Source organism: Pseudophryne corroboree, chromosome 4, assembly GCF_028390025.1.
Source record: "Pseudophryne corroboree isolate aPseCor3 chromosome 4, aPseCor3.hap2, whole genome shotgun sequence".
NCBI lineage: Eukaryota > Metazoa > Chordata > Amphibia > Anura > Myobatrachidae > Pseudophryne > Pseudophryne corroboree.
Genome location: NC_086447.1, coordinates 22,700,661 through 22,722,505, shown reverse-complemented (window position 1 = coordinate 22,722,505; position 21,845 = coordinate 22,700,661). Strand labels below are relative to the sequence as shown.

The window sequence follows — 21,845 nt, the reverse complement described above, 5'->3', positions numbered from 1 at the left end:
AATGGTTAGTCAAACCAATGTGGTGGCAGACCACACCCCCTCGGCAGACTGGCCACACCCCTAAACATGGGCCCCTACCACTGCATCCCCCCGGTGGGCCCTACATACCCCAGTCCGACACTGACTAGCAGTACCTAGAATCTCCTGTAATTCATCTGGGGTGGAGCTTTTATTCATGTGACTCCGACTCTATGGAACTCTCTTCTCCGCACAGTGCGAGAGGCCCCAACTATAGAATCCTTCAAAAGTAGACTCAAGACTTTCCGTGATGTCCCTTTAGTATCTCCTGCTCTCTGTAGTTTCTGAAAAGCTTTTCTGTACTTCATTGTTTCTGTGCTATTTTATTTTCAGTCTGTTTAAGCGCCATGAGACCTACTGGAGAAAAAACGCTATATAAATACAATTATTATTATTATTACATCATTATACAGATTTCAGCATCACACTATTTCCTCAGCTATAGCCTGAAGCTCTCATGCAGGTCCTAGTCTGTGACACAGGCTCTTCCCAGCATGGTGTGGCAATGATGTGGGTGTACGTGTCCATTGTCTGCCCCACCCTCATTTATGGGTATAGTTGTCAGTGTGCAGAGCACCTGAGACTCATCCTCAGAACCAGATATGGCTGCAGCTGTAGGCACCATCGTCCTCCTCTCCCTGTGCTCCGTGTGCACGGTGCTGTCTGCAGGTTAGTGACAGCAGGTAATGTGTGCTTATACACAGGTCACACACTGTCCCCTCTCCCTGTGATCAGTGTGCACGGTGCTGGCTGCAGGTTAGTGACAGCAGGTAATGTGTGCTTATACACAGGTCACACAGATACTGTCCCCTCTCCCTGTGCTCCGTGTGCACGGTGCTGGCTGCAGGTTAGTGACAGCAGGTAATGTGTGCTTATACACAGGTCACACAGATACTGTCCCCTCTCCCTGTGATCAGTGTGCACGGTGCTGGCTGCAGGTTAGTGACAGCAGGTAATGTGTGCTTATACACAGGTCACACACTGTCCCCTCTCCCTGTGATCAGTGTGCACGGTGCTGGCTGCAGGTTAGTGACAGCAGGTAATGTGTGCTTATACACAGGTCACACACTGTCCCCTCTCCCTGTGATCAGTGTGCACCGTGCTGGCTGCAGGTTAGTGACAGCAGGTAATGTGTGCTTATACACAGGTCACACAGATACTGTCCCCTCTCAGTGTGCACGGTGCTGGCTGCAGGTTAGTGACAGCAGGTAATGTGTGCTTATACACAGGTCACACAGATACTGTCCTCTCTCCCTGTGATCAGTGTGCACGGTGCTGGCTGCAGGTTAGTGACAGCAGGTAATGTGTGCTTCTACACAGGTCACACAGATACTGTCCTCTCCCTGTGATCAGTGTGCACGGTGCTGGCTGCAGGTTAGTGACAGCAGGTACTGTGTGCTTATACACAGGTCACACACTGTCCCCTCTCCCTGTGATCAGTGTGCACGGCGCTGGCTGCAGGTTAGTGACAGCAGTTAATGTGTGCTTATACACAGGTCACACAGATACTGTCCCCTCTCCCTGTGATCAGTGTGCACGGTGCTGGCTGCAGGTTAGTGACAGCAGGTACTGTGTGCTTATACACAGGTCACACAGATACTGTCCCCTCTCCCTGTGATCAGTGTGCACGGTGCTGGCTGCAGGTTAGTGACAGCAGGTAATGTGTGCTTATACACAGGTCACACAGATACTGTCCCCTCTCCCTGTGATCAGTGTGCACGGTGCTGGCTGCAGGTTAGTGACAGCAGGTAATGTGTGCTTATACACAGGTCACACAGATACTGTCCCCTCTCCCTGTGATCAGTGTGCACGGTGCTGGCTGCAGGTTAGTGACAGCAGGTAATGTGTGCTTATACACAGGTCACACAGATACTGTCCCCTCTCCCTGTGATCAGTGTGCACGGTGCTGGCTGCAGGTTAGTGACAGCAGGTACTATGTGCTTATACACAGGTCACACAGATACTGTCCTCTCCCTGTGATCAGTGTGCACGGTGCTGGCTGCAGGTTAGTGACAGCAGGTAATGTGTACTTATACACAGGTCACACAGATACTGTCCCCTCTCCCTGTGATCAGTGTGCACGGTGCTGGCTGCAGGTTAGTGACAGCAGGTAATGTGTGCTTATACACAGGTCACACAGATACTGTCCCCTCTCCCTGTGATCAGTGTGCACGGTGCTGGCTGCAGGTTAGTGATAGCAGGTACTGTGTGCTTATACACAGGTCACACAGATACTGTCCTCTCTCCCTGTGATCAGTGTGCACGGTGCTGGCTGCAGGTTAGTGACAGCAGGTACTGTGTGCTTATACACAGGTCACACAGATACTGTCCCCTCTCCCTGTGATCAGTGTGCACGGTGCTGGCTGCAGGTTAGTGACAGCAGGTAATGTGTGCTTATACACAGGTCACACAGATACTGTCCCCTCTCCCTGTGATCAGTGTGCACGGTGCTGGCTGCAGGTTAGTGATAGCAGGTACTGTGTGCTTATACACAGGTCACACAGATACTGTCCTCTCCCTGTGATCAGTGTGCACGGTGCTGGCTGCAGGTTAGTGACAGCAGGTAATGTGTGCTTATACACAGGTCACACAGATACTGTCCTCTCTCCCTGTGATCAGTGTGCACGGTGCTGGCTGCAGGTTAGTGACAGCAGGTAATGTGTGCTTATACACAGGTCACACAGATACTGTCCTCTCCCTGTGATCAGTGTGCACGGTGCTGGCTGCAGGTTAGTGACAGCAGGTAATGTGTGCTTATACACAGGTCACACAGATACTGTCCTCTCTCCCTGTGATCAGTGTGCACGGTGCTGGCTGCAGGTTAGTGACAGCAGGTAATGTGTGCTTATACACAGGTCACACAGATACTGTCCCCTCTCCCTGTGATCAGTGTGCACGGTGCTGGCTGCAGGTTAGTGACAGCAGGTTATGTGTGCTTATACACAGGTCACACAGATACTGTCCTCTCTCCCTGTGATCAGTGTGCACGGTGCTGGCTGCAGGTTAGTGACAGCAGGTACTGTGTGCTTATACACAGGTCACACAGATACTGTCCCCTCTCCCTGTGATCAGTGTGCACGGTGCTGGCTGCAGGTTAGTGACAGCAGGTAATGTGTGCTTATACACAGGTCACACAGATACTGTCCTCTCCCTGTGATCAGTGTGCACGGTGCTGGCTGCAGGTTAGTGACAGCAGGTAATGTGTGCTTATACACAGGTCACACAGATACTGTCCCCTCTCCCTGTGATCAGTGTGCACGGTGCTGGCTGCAGGTTAGTGACAGCAGGTAATGTGTGCTTATACACAGGTCACACAGATACTGTCCCCTCTCCCTGTGATCAGTGTGCACGGTGCTGGCTGCAGGTTAGTGACAGCAGGTTATGTGTGCTTATACACAGGTCACACAGATACTGTCCCCTCTCCCTGTGATCAGTGTGCACGGTGCTGGCTGCAGGTTAGTGATAGCAGGTACTGTGTGCTTATACACAGGTCACACAGATACTGTCCCCTCTCCCTGTGATCAGTGTGCACGGTGCTGGCTGCAGGTTAGTGACAGCAGGTAATGTGTGCTTATACACAGGTCACACAGATACTGTCCCCTCTCCCTGTGATCAGTGTGCACGGCGCTGGCTGCAGGTTAGTGACAGCAGGTTATGTGTGCTTATACACAGGTCACACAGATACTGTCCCCTCTCCCTGTGATCAGTGTGCACGGTGCTGGCTGCAGGTTAGTGACAGCAGGTTATGTGTGCTTATACACAGGTCACACAGATACTGTCCCCTCTCCCTGTGATCAGTGTGCACGGTGCTGGCTGCAGGTTAGTGACAGCAGGTAATGTGTGCTTATACACAGGTCACACAGATACTGTCCCCTCTCCCTGTGATCAGTGTGCACGGTGCTGGCTGCAGGTTAGCGACAGCAGGTACTGTGTGCTTATATACAGGTCACACAGATACTGTCCTCTCTCTGTGATCAGTGTGCACGGTGCTGGCTGCAGGTTAGTGACAGCAGGTAATGTGTGCTTATACACAGGTCACACAGATACTGTCCCCTCTCCCTGTGATCAGTGTGCACGGTGCTGGCTGCAGGTTAGTGACAGCAGGTAATGTGTACTTATACACAGGTCACACAGATACTGTCCTCTCTCCCTGTGATCAGTGTGCACGGTGCTGTCTGCAGGTTAGTGACAGCAGGTAATGTGTGCTTATACACAGGTCACACAGATACTGTCCCCTCTCCCTGTGATCAGTGTGCACGGTGCTGGCTGCAGGTTAGTGACAGCAGGTAATGTGTGCTTATACACAGGTCACACAGATACTGTCCCCTCTCCCTGTGATCAGTGTGCACGGTGCTGGCTGCAGGTTAGTGACAGCAGGTACTGTGTGCTTATACACAGGTCACACAGATACTGTCCCCTCTCCCTGTGATCAGTGTGCACGGTGCTGGCTGCAGGTTAGTGACAGCAGGTACTGTGTGCTTATACACAGGTCACACAGATACTGTCCCCTCTCCCTGTGATCAGTGTGCACGGTGCTGGCTGCAGGTTAGTGACAGCAGGTACTGTGTGCTTATACACAGGTCACACAGATACTGTCCCCTCTCCCTGTGCTCAGTGTGCATGGCGCTGGCTGCAGGTTAGATAGATCCATGGATAGGCATAGCCGAATGCCCATCACTACCTAATGTCCAATGAGCATTTAGCACTGCCCTTAAATAAGGAACTCATACGGATCACAGTACGTTCTGTGATCAAGCTTTACTGCGAAACGTACGTCACACACTCCGTGATCACGTGGTGCGCACACGTGATCGCAACAACCGGAAACCAGGGACAGTTACCCAGGCAACGGCGCTTAGCCGTCGAGACAAGGAGGACACACCGCGACTACACGCATCTGGAGAGCAGCGGCTCCACGCGGACTACAGCTGATAATCTCCCCGCACCCTCCACATAGAAGTCAGCACACGGCTTCACTTCCAGCGCACCTCCAGAGCCAGTTACTAGCGGCGATCGGCCGCAGACAGCCTCCACAGCAGGATCGACAGTGGTATTGTATGAACATATACCCTGTACCTCATACATACGTAATATTGCCTTATTAGGATAATAATTCACTTTAAAGGCGATGCACTGATAGGCTGTCTATATTCTGGCTGCTCCAAGAGGTGCTGGAGCTGTGAGGCATCCAACAGGTGTTTGGGAGCAACTTGGCACGTGTTGGGAATTACTTGGTATTATTATTAGAGGTATTAAAAGCCAAAGAGCAGATTACTGTGCAAAGAACTTCTAGGCTGTGGTTTAACACCAACCTTGCAGCACACTGCTACTTAATCAGTACTGCCTGCTATGGCTAATGAATAATACCTTCAGCCGTCTATCTGCTCTTTCTTCCTCTCTTTCTCATTATAGCCTCTTAGACACATTATAACAAAACTCTTTTGCTCAAGCATAAGAGGCTTATATATAGTGCTAATTATTGGCTGGTGATACAATTTTAGGGGCCACACATAATATTGGTGTTATTGCCCCATTATATATCACCACTCTATTCTGTCTAAGTAATTTTGCAACATATTGCTAATTAATTATTATGCACGTTACTGCCCGGCATAACCGTTGAACAAAACTTTCAGCTGTTTATCTGCTCCTTCTCTTCTCATTATAGCCTCTTTTGACACATTGTAAGAAAAAAAATTCTAAAATGTTAGAGGCCTATATATAGTGAGATTCATTGGCTGGCGATATAAAGTAAGGGGCTACATACACTATATTACTGATGGTATTGCCTCATTGAATATCACCATCCTATCCTGGCTATACAGGTGGACAAGATATCCCCTTGTATATGATAACTGTCCTTATTATTAATTGTATAGTGGACATCTCTGCATATAGGCCCTCATTCCGAGTCGTTCGCTCGGTAATTTTCATCACATCGCAGTGAAATTCCGCTTAGTACGCATGCGCAATATTCGCACTGCGACTGCGCCAAGTAATTTTACAATGAAGATAGTATTTTTACTCACGGCTTTTTCTTCGCTCCGGCGATCGTAGTGTGATTGACAGGAAATGGGTGTTACTGGGCGGAAACACGGCGTTTTAGGGGCGTGTGGATAAAAACGCTACCGTTTCCGGAAAAAACGCAGGAGTGGCTGGAGAAACGGGGGAGTGTCTGGGCGAACGCTGGGTGTGTTTATGACGTCAAACCAGGAACGACAAGCACTGAACTGATCGCAGATGCCGAGTAAGTCTGAAGCTACTCTGAAACTGCTAAGTAGTTTGTAATCGCAATATTGCGAATACATCGGTCGCAATTTTAAGAAGCTAAGATACACTCCCAGTAGGCGTAGGCTTAGCGTGAGCAATTCTGCTAAATTCGCCTTGCGAGCGATCAACTCGGAATGAGGGCCATAATTCTTGCACATGATAATTGTTCCACTATCACTTATTGGATTTTGCTGTAATCTCATTCCCTAGTTTTGGGCATAAGTTCAACACAGAGATTTGAATACACGATTGACTCAGATCAATTGAATTATTTGTTCGGGCAATACGGGTATTGGGATCTACTGAACGGGCAGATAAAACTATTGCGGACATACCCCACTGGAGATGCCCGATCTCGTCTGATCTTGGAAGCCAAGCAGTGGAGGGCCGGGTCAGTACTCGGATGGGAGACCACCTTGGAAAACCCTGGTACTGCAAAAAATTCTTCTTCCCGATCTAGAGGGATCCCTATTAATACCAACTGGCACTCGGTTCTGTATGACTTGTGATTTAATTCTCTACGCTAAAATAATCCTGAATAGGATTGCTGTAGAATAAATGATGGTCATATATTACGCAAAAGCGTCATTGTGATTACAGCAAATCCACTAGCCCTAAGATTTGGATTCCGGCTTTTTCATTGTGGTATCTGAAACCATATGAATTATTCTCCATATAGTGCTATATTTTTGCGTAGCTTTAATATTCACGTAAATTTTTCTCCTTAACTACCCTTTTTTGAACAAATAAAGTTATTTTTTACCAAAATTGATTAAAATATACCTATTCCTCTGAATTGAGTGCTCCCACACAAGAGTCTACTTTCCAACCTTCTTGTGTTGGTTTTCTCTAGTCGATACCCTTTTGACTCTTGGGAGCACCACTGATAGCAACTTATACCTGTACAAGAAAATTTTTATTTTTTTCACATGCACAGGGTTGCTGTATCCATAAGCAAATTAGCTTCATAAATCAGTTTTTTTCAGAGGACACTAATAATAATTGATTACAGACTAGTGCGGTCCCAAAAAAAGTTCTTCTCAATCCATTTTCCTGTCTCCAGGGTTTACTGGCCATAGCCCCCGTTGTCTCTTATCATATACTGGCGTGCAGCAAGTAGGGTTCCCTGTGACCCTTCCCTGGCGTTGTCATCTGCTCTACTCCTTCCTGATTCCAGCGGCCCAGTATATATCTCAGATCGCTGTTGTGCGATTTTGCGAGGCGGTCTATTATCGCATGACTGCGCATGCCTAAGGATCGTAATGCGCAGACGCAAGGCCAAACTGCAAAAAAACTTGCGTCTTTTTTTGATCGCTAGGCGTGCGCAGGCTGATTGACAGGAAGAGGACGTTTGTGGGTGGTAACTGACCAATTTCTGGGAGTGTCAGGAAAAACTCAGGCGTGTCCGAGCGTTTTCCAGGGCGGCTGTGTGACGTCAGCTCCGGCCCCGATCAGCCACATTTATGCATTGTGAATCAGTCGGACTAAACCACTTGTTCCATTTATGTGATGGGGTTCCGCCGCCTCTCACCCCTTGCCTCTGAATGCCCCGCCCTCTCCTGCACAGCCCCGGCTTCACCAGTTACCTGAATCCTCAAGCTAATATTGTCTAGGAATATAAACAATTCAGAGAGCGCATACATTTATGAAGTAGAATAACAATTTAATATAAAATAAAACTTATGCTTCCCACAGCCTGTGGTTAGGCTGCAACCTCCCACCGCTAGCCGACAATGTGGTAAATTTACTAAGATGGGAGTTCTATTTAAGATGGGATGTTGCCCATAGCAACCAATCAGATTCTACTTCTCATTTATCTAGCACCTTCTAGATGATAACACCTGGAATCTGATTGGTTGCTATGGGCAACATCCCATCTTAAATAGAACTCCCATCTTAGTAAATTTACCCCAATGATGGTAGCTCACCGCTGTATGATGTAATGACTTGCCGCTTCCAGAGGTCCTGGGCAATGCGGCGGTGGAAGGTGCGGAGGCTGTGGGAAGCATAAGTTCCAATCTGCATGATTATTCTAAGGAACTTTACAATATTTACTCAAGAGGATTAAGTGGACCTGTTACCGTTCTACAGTTCTACAAAAGCTTTTATCACCTATTTGGTGGGACATGGGGGGTGATTCCGAGTTGTTCGCTCGCTAGCTGCTTTTAGCAGTATTGCACACGCTAAGCCGCCGCCTACTGGGAGTGAATCTTAGCTTAGCAGAATTGCGAATAGAAATTTCTTAGCAGTTTCTGAGTAGCTCGAGACTTACTCCTAGACTGCGATCAGTTCAGTCAGTTTCGTTCCTGGTTTGACGTCACAAACACACCCAGCGTTCACCCAGCCACTCCCCCGTTTCTCCAGACACTCCCGCGTTTTTCCCTGGCACGCCTGCGTTTTTCCGCACACTCCCAGAAAACGGCCAGTTTCCGCCCAGAAACACCCACTTCCTGTCAGTCACACTACGATCACCAGAACGATGAAAAAACCTTGTTAGGCCGTGAGAAAAATACCAAACTTTTGTGCTAATTCACTTGGCGCAGGCGCACTGTGTACATTGCGCATGCACAGTTTGCGACTAATCGCTCCGTAGCGAAAAAAATAACAAGCGAACAACTTGGAATCACTCCCATTGTGTCCTTACTTCAATTGAGAACTGGTTCTCTCCCTAGATTTATTTGGGATCACAGGTACTTTCAATTGTTGATTTCAGAGGTCTCCACTGAGGGGTCATTCCAAGTTGATCGCTTGTTGCCGATTTTCGCTATACTGCGATTAGTCGCTTACTGCACATGCGCTTAGTTATTTTACACAACAGTTAGGTATTTTACTCACGGCATAACGAGGTTTTTTCATCGCTGTGCTGATCGTAGTGTGATTGACAGGAAGTGGGTGTTTCTGGGCAGAAACTGGCCGTTTTATGGGAGTGTGCGGAAAAACGCAGGCGTTCGAGTTCCAAAACGCAGGAGTGGCTGGAGAAACGGGGGAGTGGCTGGGCAAACGCTGGGTGTGTTTGTGACGTCAAACCAGGGACGAAAAGGACTGAGCTGGTCGCAATGGCTGAGTAAGTCTGGAGCTACTCAGAAACTGCGGGGGAATCGTTATGAGAAAATTAGCGAAGCTTTCGTTAGCAATTCTGCTATGCTAAGATACACTCCCAGTAGGCGGCGGCCTAGCGTGTGCAATGCTGCTAAAAGCAGCTAGCGAGCGCACATAACTCGGAATCACCCCCCATGTGCACTGCAGGTGGGGCAGATGTAACATGTGCAGAGAGAGTTAGATTTGGGTGGGGTGTGTTCAATCTGCAATCTAATTTGCAGTGTAAAACTAAAGCAGCCAGTATTTACCCTGCACAGAAACAAAATAACCCACCCAAATCTAACTCTCTCTGCACATGTTACATCTGCCCCCCCTGCAGTGCACATGGTTTTGCCCAACTGCTAACAAAATTCCTGCTGCGATCAGCTTGGAATTACCCTCTAAGTGCGGTTTCATTCATTCGTTTATGTATAGCAATGTTGCATTTTAACAGTCTTATTTTATATTAAATTGTTATTCTTCTTCATAAATGTATGCGCTCTCTGAATTGTTTATATTCCTAGACAATATTAGCTTGATTTATTTGGTGGTCAGAACACCTTTTGAGAGCAGTTGCTGTTAAACTATACAGTAGCTGTATTTAAATATTTGTGTTTAATTTATCTTTAGGACGCCTGATATATTCTTCTTGATTGAGGATTCTTGGTTACCTGAATACTCATTGGATTTCTGACAGCCCACGTCTTTACTTTTCTTTGTTGTTTTCTAGACGTGAGCCGGGTGTGTCCTCCGTATGACGCCTCCATATGTATATATGTCAGGCCTGGAGCTCCTCAGTGCCACAATGACAGCCAGTGTCCCAGCTCCAAGATATGTTGCTGCTTTAACTGTGGATGGCAATGTGTGGACCCTGTGAAAGGTAATAACAGGGGCACCCGGTGTGTTCTGGTGCAGAGCGCTGTGTGTGGCCTGCAGAGCGGTCAGTGTTCATTATCTCTCTCTCTCTCTCTCTCTCTCTCTCTCTCTCTCTCTCTCTCTCTCTCTCTCTCTCTCTCTCTCTCTCTCTCCAGTCAAACCTGGCAGCTGTCCCAATATAAAAATCAAGTGTGATGCAAACAAGATTGAATACAAGTGTGACCGTGACAGTGACTGCCTCGGTGCAGAAAAATGCTGTCCATTCTGTGGAAGAAAGTGCTGGAAACCTGACCCAGGTATCTGAGATACTTCCCATCAGTGTCCCTCAGACGTATCAGCCCAAGGGGCACAGTATGGCTTCTGTATGTCCTGGGCAAGACCCAGCCCAGACCTTAGTGACCTATACCCTGTCAGGTTTACGTGACTCTGCTCTTATCTTTTGGCACAGAACCGTCCGGCGTTTGCACCGCTAGTGATGGGAAAGAGCTGCTGTGTCCGTCCAACAAGTGCCGCCGGGGCTCAGACTGTGGTGAGGCTGGGAAATGCTGCATTTCTGCAGATGGGCAGCAGTGTGTGACCACAGCCCCAGGTAATATAAGGGGTTGGGGGAGTCATGTCAGTGGTTCATTCTTCCAGATCCCTGGAGGCCTGCTGTTTTGCAGAATAACATATTTGGTTAATGCACGGCTACACAACCAATTGGGTGTCACAATATGGACCATCGCCAGGAGTGACCCAATACATTTTCAATGTACTTCTCCATGCGTACTGCTGATGTCGCAACTGTGACTCTGTACAAGCACAATCTGGAAGCATGCAGGGTGCAACTTAGATGCACTCACAGGAACAAGAAATTGCTCAACTCTGTGAACATTGGCATTGCGGCAGAATAGAGTGTAGCCCAGGGGCAGCTATGGATGCAGTAGGTGGGCAGCTGATGATGGATGAGTAGAGCGTGTAGCCCGGGGGCAGCTATGGATGCAGTAGGTGGGCAGCTGATAATGGGTGAGCAGAGCGTGTAGCCCAGGGGCAGCTATGGATGCAGTAGGTGGGCAGCTGATGACAGGTGAGCAGAGTGTGTAGCCCGGGGGCAGATATGGAAGCAGTAGGTGGGCAGCTGATGGTGGGTGAGCAGAGCGTGTAGCCCGGGGGCAGCTATGGATGCAGTAGGTGGGCAGCTGAAAATGGGTGAGCAGAGCATGTAGACCGGGGGCAGATATGGATGCAGTAGGTGGGCAGCTGATGATGGGTGAGCAGAGTGTGTAGCCCAGGGGCAGCTATGGATGCAGTAGGTGGGCAGCTGATGGGTGAGCAGAGTGTGTAGCCCAGGGGCAGCTATGGATGCAGTAGGTGGGCAGCTGATGATGGGTGAGCAGAGCGTGTAGCCCAGGGGCAGCTATGGATGCAGTAGGTGGGCAGCTGATGGGTGAGCAGAGCGTGTAGCCCAGGGGCAGCTATGGATGCAGTAGGTGGGCAGCTGATGATGGGTGAGCAGAGCGTGTAGCCCAGGGGCAGCTATGGATGCAGTAGGTGGGCAGCTGATGGGTGAGCAGAGCGTGTAGCCCAGGGGCAGCTATGGATGCAGTATGTGGGCAGCTGATGGGTGAGCAGAGTGTGTAGCCCAGGGGCAGCTATGGATGCAGTAGGTGGGCAGCTGATGATGGGTGAGCAGAGCATGTAGCACGGGGGCAGCTATGGATGCAGTAGGTGGGTAGCTGATGATGGGTGAGCAGAGCATGTAGCCCAGGGGCAGCTATGGATGCAGTAGGTGGGCAGCTGATGATGGGTGAGCAGAGTGTGTAGCCCAGGGGCAGCTATGGATGCAGTAGGTGGGCAGCTGATGGATGAGAAGAGCATGTAGCCCAGGGGCAGCTATGGATGCAGTAGGTGGGCAGCTGATAATGGGTGAGCAGAGCGTGTAGCCCAGGGGCAGCTATGGATGCAGTAGGTGGGCAGCTGATGGGTGAGCAGAGTGTGTAGCCCAGGGGCAGCTATGGATGCAGTAGGTGGGCAGCTGATGATGGGTGAGCAGAGCGTGTAGCCCGGGGGCAGCTATGGACGCAGTAGGTGGGTAGCTGATGATGGGTGAGCAGAGCTTGTAGCCCAGGGGCAGCTATGGATGCAGTAGGTGGGCAGCTGATGGATGAGCAGAGTGTGTAGCCCGGGGCAGCTATGGATGCAGTAGGTGGGCAGCTGATGATGGATGAGCAGAGTGTGTAGCCAAGGGGCAGCTATGGATGTAGTAGGTGGGTAGCTGATGATGGGTGAGCAGAGCGTGTAGCCCAGGGGCAGCTATAGATGCAGTAGGTGAGCAGCTGATGATGGGTGAGCAGAGCGTGTAGCCCGGAGGCAGCGATGGATGCAGTAGATGGGCAGCTGATGATAGGTGAGTAGAGCGTGTAGCCCAGGGGCAGCTATGGATGCAGTAGGTGGGCAGCTGATGAAGGATGAGCAGAGTGTGTAGCCCAGGGGCAGCTATGGATGAGCAGAGTGTGTAGCCCAGGGGCAGCTATGGATGCAGTAGGTGGGCAGCTGATGATGGGTGAGCAGAGCATATAGCCCGGGGGCAGCTATGGATGCAGTAGGTGGGCAGCTGATGATGGGTGAGCAGAGCGTGTAGCCCGGGGGCAGATATGGATGCAGTAGGTGGGCAGATGATGATGGGTGAGCAGAGCGTGTAGCCAGGGGACAGATATGGATGCAGTAGGTGGGAAGCTAATGATGGGTGAGCAGAGTGTGTAGCCCAGGGGCAGCGATGGATGCAGTAGGTGGGCAGCTGATGATGGGTGAGCAGAGCGTGTAGCCCAGGGGCAGCTATGGATGCAGTAGGTGGGCAGCTGATGGGTGAGCAGAGCGTGTAGCCCAGGGGCAGCTATGGATGCAGTAGGTGGGCAGCTGATGGGTGAGCAGAGTGTGTAGCCCTGGGGCAGCTATGGATGCAGTAGGTGGGCAGCTGATGATGGGTGAGCAGAGCATGTAGCCCGGGGGCAGCTTTGGATGCAGTAGGTGGGTAGCTGATGATGGGTGAGCAAAGCATGTAGCCCAGGGGCAGCTATGGATGCAGTAGGTGGGCAGCTGATGATGGGTGAGCAGAGTGTGTAGCCCAGGGGCAGCTATGGATGCAGTAGGTGGGCAGCTGATGGATGAGCAGAGCATGTAGCCCAGGGGCAGCTATGGATGCAGTAGGTGGGCAGCTGATAATGGGTGAGCAGAGCGTGTAGCCCAGGGGCAGCTATGGATGCAGTAGGTGGGCAGCTGATAATGGGTGAGCAGAGTGTGTAGCCCAGGGGCAGCTATGGATGCAGTAGGTGGGCAGCTGAAGATGGATGAGCAGAGTGTGTAGCCAAGGGGCAGCTATGGATGTAGTAGGTGGGCAGCTGATGATGGGTGAGCAGAGCGTGTAGCCCGGGGGCAGCTATAGATGCAGTAGGTGAGCAGCTGATGATGGGTGAGCAGAGCGTGTAGCCCGGAGGCAGCTATGGATGCAGTAGATGGGCAGCTGATGATAGGTGAGTAGAGCGTGTAGCCCAGGGGCAGCTATGGATGCAGTAGGTGGGCAGCTGATGAAGGATGAGCAGAGTGTGTAGCCCAGGGGCAGCTATGGATGCAGTAGGTGGGCAGCTGATGATGGGTGAGCAGAGTGTGTAGCCCAGGGGCAGCTATGGATGCAGTAGGTGGGCAGCTGATGATGGGTGAGCAGAGCATATAGCCCGGGGGCAGCTATGGATGCAGTAGGTGGGCAGCTGATGATGGGTGAGCAGAGCGTGTAGCCCGGGGGCAGATATGGATGCAGTAGGTGGGCAGATGATGATGGGTGATCAGAGCGTGTAGCCAGGGGACAGATATGGATGCAGTAGGTGGGAAGCTAATGATGGGTGAGCAGAGTGTGTAGCCCAGGGGCAGCTATGGATGCAGTAGGTGGGCAGCTGATGATGGGTGAGCAGAGCGTGTAGCCCAGGGGCAGCTATGGATGCAGTAGGTGGGCAGCTGATGGGTGAGCAGAGCGTGTAGCCCAGGGGCAGCTATGGATGCAGTAGGTGGGCAGCTGATGGGTGAGCAGAGTGTGTAGCCCAGGGGCAGCTATGGATGCAGTAGGTGGGCAGCTGATGATGGGTGAGCAGAGCATGTAGCCCGGGGGCAGCTTTGGATGCAGTAGGTGGGCAGCTGATGATGGGTGAGCAGAGCATGTAGCCCAGGGGCAGCTATGGATGCAGTAGGTGGGCAGCTGATGATGGGTGAGCAGAGTGTGTAGCCCAGGGGCAGCTATGGATGCAGTAGGTGGGCAGCTGATGGATGAGAAGAGCATGTAGCTCAGGGGCAGCTATGGATGCAGTAGGTGGGCAGCTGATAATGGGTGAGCAGAGCGTGTAGCCCAGGGGCAGCTATGGATGCAGTAGGTGGGCAGCTGATGGGTGAGCAGAGTGTGTAGCCCAGGGGCAGCTATGGATGCAGTAGGTGGGCAGCTGATGATGGGTGAGCAGAGCGTGTAGCCCGGGGGCAGCTATGGACGCAGTAGGTGGGTAGCTGATGATGGGTGAGCAGAGCTTGTAGCCCAGGGGCAGCTATGGATGCAGTAGGTGGGCAGCTGATGGATGAGCAGAGTGTGTAGCCCGGGGGCAGCTATGGATGCAGTAGGTGGGCAGCTGATGATGGATGAGCAGAGTGTGTAGCCAAGGGGCAGCTATGGATGTAGTAGGTGAGCAGCTGATGATGGGTGAGCAGAGCGTGTAGCCCGGAGGCAGCTATGGATGCAGTAGATGGGCAGCTGATGATGGGTGAGTAGAACGTGTAGCCCAGTTGCAGCTATGGAGGCAGTAGGTGGGCAGCTGATGAAGGATGAGCAGAGTGTGTAGCCCAGGGGCAGCTATGGATGCAGTAGGTGGGCAGCTGATGAAGGATGAGCAGAGTGTGTAGCCCAGGGGCAGCTATGGATGCAGTAGGTGGGCAGCTGATGGGTGAGCAGAGTGTGTAGCCCAGGGGCAGCTATGGATGCAGTAGGTGGGCAGCTGATGATGGGTGAGCAGAGCGTGTAGCCCGGGGGCAGCTATGGACGCAGTAGGTGGGCAGCTGATGGATGAGCAGAGTGTGTAGCCCGGGGGCAGCTATGGATGCAGTAGGTGGGTAGCTGATGATGGGTGAGCAGAGCTTGTAGCCCTGGGGCAGCTATGGATGCAGTAGGTGGGCAGCTGATGGATGAGCAGAGTGTGTAGCCCGGGGCAGCTATGGATGCAGTAGGTGGGCAGCTGATGATGGATGAGCAGAGTGTGTAGCCAAGGGGCAGCTATGGATGTAGTAGGTGAGCAGCTGATGATGGGTGAGCAGAGCGTGTAGCCCGGAGGCAGCTATGAATGCAGTAGATGGGCAGCTGATGATAGGTGAGTAGAGCGTGTAGCCCAGGGGCAGCTATGGATGCAGTAGGTGGGCAGCTGATGAAGGATGAGCAGAGTGTGTAGCCCAGGGGCAGCTATGGATGCAGTAGGTGGGCAGCTGATGATAGGTGAGCAGAGTGTGTAGCCTGGGGGCAGCAATGGATGCATTAGGTGGGCAACTGATGATAGGTGAGTAGAGCGTGTAGCCCAGGGGCAGCTATGGATGCAGTAGGTGGGCAGCTGATGATGGATGAGCAGAGTGTGTAGTCCAGGGGCAGCTATGGATGCAGTAGGTGAGCAGCTGATGATGGGTGAGCAGAGTGTGTAGCCCAGGGGCAGCTATGGATGCAGTAGGTGGGCAGCTGATGATGGGTGAGCAGAGCATGTAGCCCGGGGGCAGCTATGGATGCAGTAGGTGGGCAGCTGATGATGGGTGAGCAGAGCGTGTAGCCCGGGGGCAGCTATGGATGCAGTAGGTGAGCAGCTGATGATGGGTGAGCAGAGTGTGTAGCCCAGGGGCAGCTATGGATGCAGTAGGTGGGCAGCTGATGATGGGTGAGCAGAGCATGTAGCCCGGGGGCAGCTATGGATGCAGTAGGTGGGCAGCTGATGATGGGTGAGCAGAGCGTGTAGCCCGGGGGCAGCTATGGATGCAGTAGGTGGGCAGCTGATGGGTGAGCAGAGCATGTAGCCCAGGGGCAGCTATGGATGTAGTAGGTGGGCAGCTGATGGGTGAGCAGAGTGTGTAGCTGGGGGGCAGCTATGGATGCAGTAGGTGGGCAGCTGATGATGGGTGAGCAGAGCGTGTAGCCCGGGGGCAGATATGGATGCAGTAGGTGGGTAGCTGATGATGGATGAGCAGAGCGTGTAGCCCGGGGGAAGCTATGGATGCAGTAGGTGGGCAGCTGATGGATGAGAAGAGCATGTATCTCAGGGGCAGCGATGGATGCAGTAGGTGGGCAGCTGATGATGGGTGAGCAGAGCGTGTAGCCCAGGGGCAGCTATGGATGCAGTAGGTGGGCAGCTGATGGGTGAGCAGAGCGTGTAGCCCAGGGGCAGCTATGGATGCAGTAGGTGGGCAGCTGATGGGTGAGCAGAGTGTGTAGCCCAGGGGCAGCTATGGATGCAGTAGGTGGGCAGCTGATGATGGGTGAGCAGAGCGTGTAGCCAAGGGGCAGCTATGGATGTAGTAGGTGGGTAGCTGATGATGGGTGAGCAGAGCGTGTAGCCCGGGGGCAGCTATAGATGCAGTAGGTGAGCAGCTGATGATGGGTGAGCAGAGCGTGTAGCCCGGAGGCAGCTATGGATGCAGTAGATGGGCAGCTGATGAAGGATGAGCAGAGTGTGTAGCCCAGGGGCAGCTATGGATGCAGTAGGTGGGCAGCTGATGAAGGATGAGCAGAGTGTGTAGCCCAGGGGCAGCTATGGATGCAGTAGGTGGGCAGCTGATGATGGGTGAGCAGAGTGTGTAGCCCAGGGGCAGCTATGGATGCAGTAGGTGGGCAGCTGATGATGGGTGAGCAGAGCATATAGCCCGGGGGCAGCTATGGATGCAGTAGGTGGGCAGCTGATGATGGGTGAGCAGAGCGTGTAGCCCGGGGGCAGATATGGATGCAGTAGGTGGGCAGCTGATGATGGGTGAGCAGAGCGTGTAGCCCGGGGGCAGATATGGATGCAGTAGGTGGGCATCTGATGATAGGTGAGCAGAGTGTGTAGCCCGGGGGGCAGATATGGATGCAGTAGGTGGCAGCTGATGATGGATGAGCAGAGCGTGTAGCCCGGGGGAAGCTATGGATGCAGTAGGTGGGCAGCTGATGGATGAGAAGAGCATGTAACTCAGGGGCAGCTATGGATGCAGTAGGTGGGCAGCTGATGATGGGTGAGCAGAGCGTGTAGCCCGGGGGCAGATATGGATGCAGTAGGTGGGCAGATGATGATGGGTGAGCAGAGCATGTAGCCAGGGGACAGATATGGATGCAGTAGGTGGGTAGCTAATGATGGGTGAGCAGAGTGTGTAGCCCAGGGGCAGCTATGGATGCAGTAGGTGGGTAGCTGATGATGAGTGAGCAGAGCGTGTAGCCTGGGATAGCTGTGGATGCAGTAGGTGGGCAGCTGATGGGTGAGCAGAGTGTGTAGCTGGGGGGCAGCTATGGATGCAGTAGGTGGGTAGCTGATGATGGATGAGCAGAGCGTGTAGCCTGGGGTAGCTGTGGATGCAGTAGGTGGGCAGCTGATGATGGCTGAGCAGAGTGTGTAGCCCAGGGGCAGCTATGGATGCAGTAGGTGGGTAGCTGATGATGGGTGAGCAGAGCGTGTAGCCCGGGGGCAGCTATGGATGCAGTAGGTGGACAGCTGATGGGTGAGCAGAGCGTGTAGCCCGGGGGCAGATATGGATGCAGTAGGTGGGCAGCTGATGATGGGTGAGCAGAGCGTGTAGCCCGGGGGCAGCTATGGATGCAGTAGGTGGGCAGCTGATGATGGGTGAGCAGAGCGTGTAGCCCGGGGGCAGATATGGATGCAGTAGGTGGGCAGCTGATGATGGGTGAGCAGAGCGTGTAGCCCGGGGGCAGCTATGGATGCAGTAGGTGGGCAGCTGATGATGGGTGAGCAGAACGTGTAGCCCGGGGGCAGATATGGATGCAGTGGGTGGGCAGCTGATGATGGATGAGCAGAGCGTGTAGCCTGGGGTAGCTGTGGATGCAGTAGGTGGGCAGCTGATGGGTGAGCAGAGTGTGTAGCTGGGGGGCAGCTATGGATGTAGTAGGTGGGTAGCTGATGATGGGTGAGCGTTTTCCAGGGCGGCTGTGTGACGTCAGCTCCGGCCCCGATCAGCCACATTTATGTATTGTAAATCAGTCGGACTAAACCACTTGTACCATTTATGTGATGCGGTTCTGCCGCCTCTCACCCCTTTCCTCCGAATGCCCCGCCCTCTCCTGCACAGCCCCGGCTTCACCAGTTACCTGAATCCTCAAGCTAATATTGTCTAGGAATATAAACAATTCAGAGAGCGCATACATTTATGAAGTAGAATAACAATTTAATATAAAATAAAACTTATGCTTCCCACAGCCTGTGGTTAGGCTGCAACCTCCCACCGCTAGCCGACAATGATGGTAGCTCACCACTGTATGATGTAATGACTTGCCGCTTCCAGAGGTCCTGGGCAATGCGGCGGTGGAAGGTGCGGAGGCTGTGGGGAGCATAAGTTCCAATCTGCATGATCATTCTAAGGAACTTTACAATATTTACTCAAGAGGATTAAGTGGACCTGTTACCGTTCTACAGTTCTACAAAAGCTTTTATCACCTATTTGGTGGGACATGGGGGGTGATTCCGAGTTGTTCGCTCGCTAGCTGCTTTTAGCAGCATTGCACACGCTAAGCCGCCGCCTACTGGGAGTGTATCTTAGCTTAGCAGAATTGCGAATAGAAATTTCTTAGCAGTTTCTGAGTAGCTCGAGACTTACTCCTAGACTGCGATCAGTTCAGTCAGTTTCGTTCCTGGATTGACGTCACACACACGCCCAGTGTTCGGCCAGACACTCCACCGTTTCTCCAGACACTCCCGCGTTTTTCCCTGAAACGCCTGCGTTTTTCCGCACACTCCCATAAAACGTCCAGTTTCCACCCAGAAACACCCACTTCCTGTCAGTCACACTACGATCACCAGAACGATGAAAAAACTTTGTTACGCCGTGAGTAAATTACCAAACTTTTGTGCAGATTTACTTGGTGCAGGCGCACTGCGTACATTGCGCATGCGCAGTTTGCGACTAATCGCTCCGTAGCGGAAAAAAATAACGAGCGAACAACTCGGAATGACCCCCATTGAACATTGTTTCCTTCAATTGAGAACTGGTTCTCTCCCTAGATTTATTTGGGATCACAGGTACTTTCAATTGTTGATTTCAGAGGTCTCCACTGAGGAGGTCATTCCAAGTTGATCGCTTGTTGCCGATTTTCGCTATACTGCGATTAGTCGCTTACTGCACATGCGCTTAGTTATTTTACACAACAGTTAGGTATTTTACTCACGGCATAACGAAGCTTTTTCATCGCTGTGCTGATCGTAGTGTGATTGACAGGAAGTGGGTGTTTCTGGGCGGAAACTGGCCGTATTATGGGAGTGTGCGGAAAAACGCAGGCGTTCGAGTTGCAAAACGCAGGAGTGGCTGGAGAAACGGGGGAGTGGTTAGGCAAACGCTGGGTGTGTTTGTGACGTCAAACCAGGAACGAAAAGGACTGAGCTGGTCGCAATGGCTGAGTTAGGCTGGAGCTACTCAGAAACTGCGGGGTAATCGTTACGAGAAAATTAGAGAATCTTTCGTTAGCAATTCTGCTATGCTAAGATACACTCCCAGTAGGCGGCGGCCTAGCGTGTGCAATGCTGCTAAAAGCAGCTAGCGAGCGAACAACTCGGAATCAGCCCCTATATACACACAGCTACATACAGGTGCATACAGGTATATACACACACAGAGCTATGGCCCTCATTCCGAGTTGTTCGCTCGCAAGCTGCTTTTAGCAGATTTACTCACGCTAAGCCGCCGCCTACTGGGAGTGTATCTTAGCATCTTAAAATTGCGAACGACGTATTCGCAATATTGCGATTACACCTCTCTTAGCAGTTTCTGAGTAGCTCCAGACTTACTCGGCATCTGCGATCAGTTCAGTGCTTGTCGTTCCTGGTTTGACGTCACAAACACACCCAGTGTTCGCCCAGACACTCCTCCGTTTCTCCAGCCACTCCCGCGTTTTTCCCAGAAACGGTAGCGTTTTTTCCCACACACCCATAAAACGGCCAGTTTCCGCCCAGTAACACCCACTTCCTGTCAATCACACTACGATCACCAGAACGATGAAAAAGCCGTGAGTAAAATTCCTAACTGCATAGCAAATTTACTTGGCGCAGTCGCACTGCGAACATTGCGCATGCGCACTAAGCGGAAAATCGCTGCGATGCGAAAAAAATTACCGAGCGAACAACTCTGAATGACCACCTATATACACACAGCTACATACAGGTGCATACAGGTATATACACACAGAGCTATATACACACAGCTACATACAGGTATATACACACAGCTACATACAGGTGCATACAGGTATATACACACACAGAGCTATATACACACAGCTACATACAGGTGCATACAGGTATATACACACAGAGCTATATACACACAGCTACATACAGGTATATACACACAGCTACATACAGGTGCATACAGGTATATACACACACAGAGCTGTATACACACAGCTACATACAGGTGCATACACACAGAGCTATATACACACAGCTACATACAGGTATATACACACAGAGCTATATACATACAGGTGCATACAGGTGTATATATACACACACAGAGCTATATACACACAGCTACATACAGGTGCATACAGGTATATACACACAGAGCTATATAAACACAGCTACATACAGGTGCATACAGGTGTGTGTGTGTATATATATATATACACACAGCTACATACAGGTGCATACAGGTATATACACACACAGAGCTATATACACACAGCTACATACAGGTGCATACAGGTATATACACACAGAGCTATATACACACAGCTACATACAGGTGCATACAGGTATATACACGCAGAACTATATACACACAGCTACATACAGGTATATACACACAGAGCTATATACACACAGCTACATACAGGTATATACACACAGAGCTATATACACACAGCTACATACAGGTATATACACACAGAGCTATATACACACAGTTGCATACAGGTATATACACACAGAGCTATATACACACAGCTACATACAGGTATATACACACAGAGCTACATACACACAGCGACATACAGGTATATACACACACAGCTATATACACACAGCTACATACAGGTATATACACACAGAGCTATATACACACAGCTACATACAGGTATATACACACAGAGCTATGGGGGTCATTCCGAGTTGTTCGCTCGTTGCCGATTTTCGCTATACTGCGATTAGTCGCTTACTGCACATGCGCAAGGTTCGCAGAGCGCATGCGCTTAGTTATTTTACACAACAGTTAGGTATTTTACTCACGGCATAACAAAGCTTTTTCATCGCTGTGCTGATCGTAGTGTGATTGACAGGAAGTGGGTGTTTCTGGGCGGAAACTGGCCGTATTATGGGAGTGTGCGGAAAAACGCAGGCGTTCGAGTTGCAAAACGCAGGAGTGGCTGGAGA

The 21,845-nt window shown here is 51.3% G+C and overlaps 1 protein-coding gene and 1 pseudogene across 2 annotated transcripts in view; both read left to right on the top strand.

The window, feature by feature from the left end:
- The first annotated feature begins 580 nt into the window (after window positions 1-580).
- The window catches only part of LOC134911074 (low-density lipoprotein receptor-related protein 2-like), a 36,272-nt gene continuing 15,007 nt past the window's right edge, over window positions 581-21,845 (top strand). For both annotated transcript variants that reach the window (XM_063919458.1, XM_063919457.1), the window contains exons 1-4: window positions 581-687; window positions 10,097-10,246; window positions 10,398-10,538; window positions 10,691-10,831. In XM_063919458.1, the coding sequence (XP_063775528.1) occupies window positions 621-687; window positions 10,097-10,246; window positions 10,398-10,538; window positions 10,691-10,831 (499 nt within the window). In that variant the 5' untranslated portion in view covers window positions 581-620. The remainder of the gene's footprint in view (window positions 688-10,096; window positions 10,247-10,397; window positions 10,539-10,690; window positions 10,832-21,845) is intronic.
- LOC134913750 (5S ribosomal RNA) lies at window positions 6,610-6,729 on the top strand (annotated as a pseudogene).